Source organism: Gracilinanus agilis, unplaced genomic scaffold (genome assembly GCF_016433145.1).
Source record: "Gracilinanus agilis isolate LMUSP501 unplaced genomic scaffold, AgileGrace unplaced_scaffold17187, whole genome shotgun sequence".
Lineage (NCBI taxonomy): Eukaryota > Metazoa > Chordata > Mammalia > Didelphimorphia > Didelphidae > Gracilinanus > Gracilinanus agilis.
The window spans coordinates 6,137-14,155 of NW_025348237.1; the positions used below are offsets into that span (position 1 = coordinate 6,137).

General features: G+C 61.8%; 1 protein-coding gene across 1 annotated transcript in view; it reads left to right on the plus strand.

Annotated features, from left to right (window-relative positions):
• Positions 1 to 7,924, plus strand: part of LOC123254192 (coagulation factor VIII-like) — a gene marked incomplete at its 5' end in the record, with an annotated part of 13,987 nt that extends 6,063 nt beyond the window's left edge. Inside the window, 4 exons of the mRNA XM_044683250.1 lie at positions 2,419 to 2,490; positions 3,257 to 3,342; positions 5,359 to 5,514; positions 7,343 to 7,924. Of these exons, the coding sequence (XP_044539185.1) occupies positions 2,419 to 2,490; positions 3,257 to 3,342; positions 5,359 to 5,514; positions 7,343 to 7,363 (335 nt within the window). The remainder of the gene's footprint in view (positions 1 to 2,418; positions 2,491 to 3,256; positions 3,343 to 5,358; positions 5,515 to 7,342) is intronic.
• Between the last annotated feature and the right edge of the window lie 95 nt (positions 7,925 to 8,019).

Consider the following 8,019-nt stretch of genomic DNA (forward strand, 5'->3'; position numbering starts at 1 on the left):
GGGGGTGGGGGTGGGGGGCGGATATATGGCTACCAGAAGAGAAAGGACTTTACAGCTAGCTGCCAGAAGGGAAGCTTTACAAGAGTCCCATTTCCCAGATGCCCTCAGAAAAGGCTGATGGAGATGGAGGAGGTTTTCACTCCCAGAATCCCGCTGGAAAGCAGTAAGGGGCTTCCCAGCTAGCAAGCGGTCATCTCCGTTCTTTTAGACCTTAGTGGGACGTGTGCGCCAAATTCCACCCGAGGAGGGGATTCTCCTTACAAATCAAACGGCTCTGCAAGAGCCCAGCGAGAAGGAAACTCAAAACCCTCCCCTGCGTGGCCAAAGGGAATGTGGGAGAATTCGGCTCAATTCGGTACACATTTATTAAGTGGCTGCTAGATGGCAGGCAGTGCACACGTGCACACGCATGCACACACGTGTACACGTGGACACGCACACACGGCAGATAGTTTCTGTCTCCCTCGCCCCTAAGGAATTACACTCTCCTGAAGGATGTGGGAAATGGAGGCAACAATGAAAAGGAACCTTCTTTGTATGAATAGCCTCCAGCCCAGCACAAGCCCTCTCCCAGCCACGGCCTCTTCCTACTCTCCCTATGACTGCTGAGGGCACCGCCGCCCCCCTCCGCGCCCCCCCCCACCATATTCCATCTGCGGGGAAGGCCTCTGGGTCCTACTTTCCCAACATCTCTCCTCTGCCGTCAACAGCACTCTAGCGCCAGGCCCCGCCACTCTCTGCCTGAACTGCCGTATAGTCTGGTGGTCTGTCTCTTGGGCTTTGGGAGCCTCTCCCAAAGTGGCTGCGCCTCCTCCATCTTCTCGGGCTTCCCTACCTGGGAACCCTCCCCTCCGTGTACCTGTTCTGCTGGCTCTTCCATCTCTGGGTTCCGGACCTGTTCCCTGAGGCCCGGAACGCTCCCCTCCTTCGTTCCCCGCTGCTGGCTTCTCAGGCCTTAGCTCCAGCCCCGGCATCTCGGAGGCGGGTAGTTCTTTGCTCATTTTGTCGGCCATTCGAACGTGAGCCTCCAGAGGGCAGGGCCTGGCCTCGGGCCTTTCTTGGCATTCTCCACCCGCGGCAGGGCAGATGGGAAGCATCTAAAAAACCTTCGCTGCCCACCTGAACTGGAGAAGGGGCGCCGGAGGGGATGGGGAGGTAGCCGGGCAGAATTCAGCAGGTAGAGGGCAGCCAATGATGAGCGACAGCGATTAGCATGCGACGAACCGGATTGGGCAGGGCAGAATCAAGATGGCGGCTCAGTTGCAGCAAAAGGGCCGCCCTTCTTCAGAGCCTGGAGCAAAGGGAGGGAGCCCAAAGGGTCATGCAGGGAAAGCAGGAAGCTCGCCACAGACTCTTCATTCCTCTTGCTAAACGTTGAGGAGAGAAGAGCTGTGGGGAGCGAGCCAAGAAGAATCGGGGCACAGCCGAGGAAGCGACGAGAGCCCGGCTGGCACCAGCCGCCGTGACTCGGGAGCGGAGCCCGTCGGCACGGTAGGGCTCCTTGGAGGATCGCAGGGGACTAGGGTCTGGCTGCCGGAGTCGCCGCCAGCTCTGCATCGAGCAGCTGCAAGGGCCCCAGTGAAGAAGGTCAATCCCGGTGGCCTAAGGGGGAGGGGGCACGAGACGGATTTGGCCAAAGCGAGAGCCAGGATGGAGAAGTGACGGAGAGCATCAGGGGCCTGGGAGCAGAGCGTGGGGGCCACGGTCAGAGGCTCCGAGAGCTCTGAGGGGGAAGCCACCGATGAATCCTGGGAGGTCAGCGGGCACGAGGAAGGGGGGCGAAGGCCAGCACCCTCCGAGCTGGAAGTCACCAAGCGACCGGAGGGAGAGGAGAGCGGCAGAAGCTAAAAGCAAGGCTGTGGATTGGGCCACGACCCAGGCGCGGAGGATCCTAAGGGGGCGGAGGTGGCTCCAGTACGGGCGTAGGACACGGACATCGTCTCCCAGGCAGCCCCGTGCTCAGAGCATCAGCTGAGGAGCCCCCCCAGAGCCCCTCCGAACAGATGTGTGTGGACCTTCCCCGCTGCCGTGCAGCTCCTGCTGGTCAGGTGTGGCCTTTCCATTAGAGACGGGCATCTCGGCCTCTCGTTTCCCTGGGCTGAGGGAACGCAAGGCTGGGTCACCGAGGACAAGCCCTCAGATGGATGTCCAGGAGCAGGGAAACCGCAGGCGAAATCGGCTCCGGGCCCTCAGGAAGTCCAAGCCTCCCGGGCCCAGGCCAGGGTCCCGAAAGAACCCTACGGGAGGGGGGGAGGGGGAGGGCTTCGTGCCCGATACTCCGGAAGGGACCGTCGCCTTCCCCTGGAAAAGGCTTCCCAGCAAGCCTGTGGCCAAGAAGGGCTTGTGGTTTAGGGCTCGCTCTGCGGCCTGGACTCGTTAACAAATCCGCTTTTCCCTCTCCGTGTCGCTCCCTCGTAGAATGTCGGAATGCTTTGGGGATGGCAGAGGGGCGGATCGCCGACTCTCAGATCACGGCTTCCGGACAATACGGTAAGTAAGCTGGGCCCGCCCTCTGGTATCCTGCAGTCCACTGGTGGGTCTTCCACGCCATTGGCCCACGGGCCTGCTCTCTCAGTAGCCAGGGAACACGGCCTACACGGCCGCAGAGGCGCCCTCGGTGTTCGAGTCCAATTTCGGGGAGCTCTTTCTAACACGCAGCGTCCCCAAAGTCTTCGTGCGGCTTTAAGCTGCTGAAGGCTTTGGGGCCGTCCCGTCTGTGGGAAATACTGAAGGAGCCGAGGATTCCCGAGCTCTCCTTTGGCCTTCCCAGCCAACCTCTGCTCCGAGGCACGAACAAACAGCGGCAAGAAGAGGGAGAGCCCTGCCTCGCGGCGAGCTGCCCACATGCCAGGGGGCAGGGAGCCAGGCCCGCAGCCAGAGAGAACAGCTGCTTTCTCAGCGAGGCGGCTCTCTGCAAAGGCCCCAGCGTGGCCGCCCGCTGCTGGCCCGAGGGCTATTCTCTCTCAGCGTGTTGGGGCAATGGCGGCTCTCGGGAAGTATTCCTCTTCCTTCCCACCTCGGGCCACAGGGCCGAGGACCCGTCCAGCTGGTCTCGTCCAGCCCTTTTGGGCCTTTAGTTCCGAGTTGTTCTGCCGATTCCCCTCGTTTGCAAATCACAGTCACTTCCAGATGTGGCCCCCCCAAACCGGGAGCCCCAAACAGCTGAGCAGAACAGGGGTTTCCGGAGAGAGCGGGGAAGGGGCGAGGCCCGGAAGAGTGACAGACGCCTCAGACCGGCCTCTTTTGTTCCGTGCAGGCCAGTGGGCCCCGAGACTGGCCAGACTTAACTCTGCCGGGTCCATCAATGCCTGGAGCACCCAGGATGCCAGCCCCTGGATCAAGGTAGGCCTTCCTCAGTCACAGCGTCATCCTCCGAGAAGGCCAGAACCGCAGCCCCCAAACGTGCGCGGCTCTGCTGCTCCTGCCTGCCTGCCTGCCTGCCTGCCGGAGGCTTCCATTCTCGGAGCTGGGGGGAAAGCGGGCCAGCTGAGGCGAGGCAGAGCTGACGAGGCCAACGGGGACCCGGGGCCAGGGGGGACGGGAAGAGAGCCAGAACGTCTTCGCCCGAGGGAGGGCACCACTCTGGGGGCGGGAGGGGAAGGAGGTTCCTAAGCCGGGGCCAAGGTGGTTCTCTGAGAAGAGGTGAGGAAGGAACACGTTGGAGGCTTGGGGTTTGGGGGGCGAGCCCTGGCAGGAGATCCTAGAAGGCCAGGCTGAGGGATCCCCTGGAAGTCTTTGGGCAGAGAAGAGCCTTGGTCAGAGCTGGACCTCAAGATGCCGAATCAGAGGAGCCCCCAACATAAGCCAGTTGGCTTTTATGGTGAAACGGCAGGCAAATGGGCACGAGCAGGGAGGAGCTACAGACAGCAGGAAAGCCACCAGGTCTGCTCTCTGGACAATGGGGCAGGGCTCAGAATTGGGCTCCGTCCTATTTGTAGGACCTTTGGCCCAGGGCCTGGCCCAGAGTAGGCACTGTAGGAACGCTGATTCCTGGCCCCTTCCGGGAGGACCAGTGCATTCTGGGTGCTCGGCTCCTCCCAGGCCTCTGCACCCTGAGGCTTCCGTGGGGTTCTCTAGTTATTTGCTCAAAGCTGAACTGCTCCGCGTTCCCCGAGGAGTCTTCCACCGCTGGCGTGGGCGCTTGGGGGATGGGCAGGGAGGGTCGAGACGCTCCTTTGCCCAGAAAGCCCCATTTTTAAGGCGAAGGAGCCACAGCGGGCCTGGCGATCGGGATCGGCGCGGGGAGGGAGGGGGAGGGAGATTGTTCGGGGCCCCTTAGCCGCCGTCCGGTTTAATGTCTAAAAACTTTGCCAAAGCCCCAGAGCACCAGGGACCGTTGGCTGTGGAGTTCTATTTAGGCCCCTCTGCCTGGCATCCGAGGCCTCCTCAAGCCCTTTTCTGATCAGTGGGCCCACGTCATGGCCGAGTCCCTTCCCCTTGCTGGACCTCAGCTACGTTATCTCTGAACGGAGGAGGGTGTTGGAGGGTCTCGCCACCTCTGACCATCTACGGCTCCTCGCGACTCGCCCCAATCCAATGACGGGCCAGGACACAAGCAGGCAAAAGCCCGCTTCCTCGGGAAGCCGGTCCGATCCCACTGCGCCTCGGTGCCCGCTGCTCTCTGCCCCGGGGACCTGGAATGGAAAGAAGTCCTGGAGGGAGCTCGAATGGCCACAGGCAGAGGGAGGGGAGGAGGTTGCCACTGGAAGCTTTTGGAGGGGTGCGGCTTGTTGGGATTCCTCAGGGAGGCGGGCTCGAGAGGGCCAGGTCAGTGTCCAGGGGAGAGAGGATACCACGGGGTAGGGAAGTGCCACAAGCCCCCGACGGGGAGCAGCAATAGGGAGAAAGTGAGGGTCCGACGGGGGCCCCGGGGAGGAGGCAGCCTGTGCTCCCTTCAGGGCCACGGCTTATCGCCCCCTCAACACGTCCAATATCGTTGAGGTTCTTCCTGCTCGTTCGAGCTCGGTGGCCCCTCGCTGCGCCCCTTCGGTAGAGGGAGAGCGTAGGAAGCCGCAGAGCCGTCTGGGCCTAGGCTAGGCCTGCCGGTGGCTGCCAGAGGGCCTGCTACAGTCTGCGGTACAGAGGTCCACGAGTCCGTGCCCTCTGGCCAGAGCGCCCAGCACCCTTCCACAGCAGCCCGTTCCCGTGAGACTCCCGTCTGTGCCCTTCAGCGGCATGGCCACGCCAACGCTGCTGCCGCTTCATGCTCCTCCGGTTCTCCTAAGATTCCAGCTGGCTGTCGGGGGGCCTCTGGCTGTCCAGCGCCTGCCATCCCTCTCTTGGGGCCCCGCCGAGTCTCCCTAAATGATTCCAAGCGTCCAGGAGACAGGACGAAACGAGATTGTGGCTTGCTGGCAGGTCGATCTGTTGGAGCCGACGATCATCCACGGAATCAAGACCCAGGGGGCTCGCCAGAAACTCTCCAGCCTCTACATCTCCCAGTTCACCATCAGGCACAGCCTCGATGGACAGACATGGAAGAACTACCGGGGAAACTCTACCGGGGCCACGATGGTGAGTGGGCGCTCCTCAGAGGAAAGGGGGAAAGGCAGGTCTCCCGGCCACGAACCGAGCCTCGACATGCCTCCACTTCAGGTTCCTCCTCTTTCGGAATCCCAGACATCCTTTAGGGCCCAGCTCAGGGCCCGTCTGGGCCAGGAGCCCTTCTCGAGGACGGTTCCTCCTTCCCCCTAACACTGCTCGTGTCCCGGCCAACTGCACCAAGAATCCGGGCTCTCCCCGACTCTCTCCGCGGCCGCAGTCTTTCTCGTAGTCGCCCCGACTTTCCCTCCCTGCTGTCGGCCCCTGGTCCAAGCCCCCAGGGCCAGCCCGAGCCACGGCTCTCTCCTGGCTCCCCTCCGAGGCCTGACCATTCCTCAGGCCCCGTTACGGGTCTTCCGCTCTCCCTCCCCACTAAGAGCTTGGCGTGTCACGAGTTCCTTGACTAATCGAGCTGGGGAAGCCTAACGTCCAAGGGGCCACGGAGGAGCCCACTTCCGCTCATGGAGGCTCCGTGGTCCTGGGTTCAGGTGCTTCCTGGCTAGACTGAATCCCCACTGTCTAGCCCTTAGTGTGGATTCTAGGGTAGAAGGTCTTGGGCCCTGCTCAGCCTATGGCCCCGGGGGGTCTGGGCAGCTCCCTCTCCTGCTCCCTTCTCTACGGAGAAGCTCCCTGGATCTGTCCATCCCGACCTTGGTCTAGCCCGAGCGGGCCAAGCTCAACAGGCCCCCATCAGAACCCGTCTTCACCTTCCTCCAATCCTCACCTCTTCTGAATTTGCCTGTGAAGACGGAGCGGGCCGCCGTGCAACCAGACTGCGCCCTGGCTCGCGCCCTCGGCGGCCTCCTCCGCGCTTCGCTTTAACTCTGCTGCCATATCCTGGCATAGCATTGCAGATCCTCATCTCTTCTACCTTCGCAATCTCCCCCCGCCAGGCCCTATGCGCTTCACGCCTGGTCTGTGGCAATAGCAGCTGGTGGGGCTGCTTGCCTCAAGTCTCTCCCACGCCAGGCCCCCCCTGAAGCACGTCTGACCACGTCACTCTCCTACTCAAGGAACTTCCGGGGCTCCCTATCCCCTCCAGGATCAAACATAAATTCCTCCGGCAAGAGTGTCCCTGCCAGAGAAGGAGGAGGGGGCTTGGCTAGGGGAGTCCAAGAACGTCTCGCGGCATAGAGACCCTGAGGCGGGCCCCGAGATTCCGATCGCTGAGGGGGCTGAAAGCACTGCGGCCCCTTCCCTCGCGTCCAGACACACACAAGCTACAGCCTTGCCCGAAATGTGCTGTCGTCTGTCCCTCCCCTCTGCCCCCCCCAACCCCGGCCGTCTGCAGGAGGCCTCCCCCCCCCCCATTAGAAGGCGAGCTCTTAGGGCGGCCCCGGGAGGGTGGCGTAAGACAGGAACCGGCCCGGGTTCTCCCAAGTTCACTTCCGCACAACTATCGAATAAGAGCAGCCAAAGCACCGGAAGGGCAGCTCAGAAAGTAGGCAGGCAGCGTCTGCCCCACTGAGGTAAAGGGGGAGAGCAGTCCAGCACAGGCGGCGTCCCTGGCCCAAGAAGGTTAGGCCGGTGCCCTCTCTAGCCATAGGAGCAGAGCCCAACTATAGCACCAAAGCCATGAATCGGGCTGGAGAGATGAGAGGAAAAAAGGAAGTTAAGGGAAAAAAAGAACCTGACCATGGCGCCAGGGAAGGCCCAAACCTCTTAGGAAAATGTGAATCGGTGTCAGGCCTGGACTTGGGAGGCCCTGGGTTCCAATCTAGATTCAGATACTTCCTAGCAGTGTCACCCTGGGCGAGTCACTTAACCCCCTTGCCTAACCCTCATGGCCCTTCTGCTTTAGAATCAGTACAATAGATTCTGAAACGGAAGAAAAGAAAACAGACTGGGGAGAGACCCCCGAAAGACACGATGGGAAAAGGGCCGCGACCCGGAAATCCCAGAGCCCCCGAACGCCTCGGGAAAGAGGCCCCCAAGCAGAACGGGGGTGCTTGCAGGGCGGGAGCACGCTTCTGCCTCACACGTGCTCGGTGGCTAGGGTGGCACTGGCCAGCCACGTCACTGGCGCAGGCCTTCCCTCCAGACCTCATGAGCCGGGTAGCAGCGGAAAGTGCCTGAAGGTTTGTCCACGTTATGGCATTCTCACAATGCTTTGGTGATGAGGCGGCAGCCAGGTGGCGTTGGAGTCCGGGCCCAGCTACCAATGGGGGTAGGAACGCTGGCTCGAACCCTCCCTCTCCTTTATTTCGCCGGCTTTTCCTTCCAACCACCATTAGGATCTCCGGAGCATGGATTTTTGAGCTAGAAGGGACCTGGGAAGCGGTTCAGTGACTTGCCCAGGGTCACCGGGTTAGCATGGGAGGCCCAGAGCTCTCGGAGCTACAGTTTAATTTCCGAGGAGCACGTCGTCATCATCCCTGGGTGGCCACCTAAGCTGGAGACCTGGGCGAGTCCCTTCGCCCCTCTGCAGAATGTGGGAACAGGTGGCAGCAGGGTTAGACTCGGGGCTCTGGGTGGCCT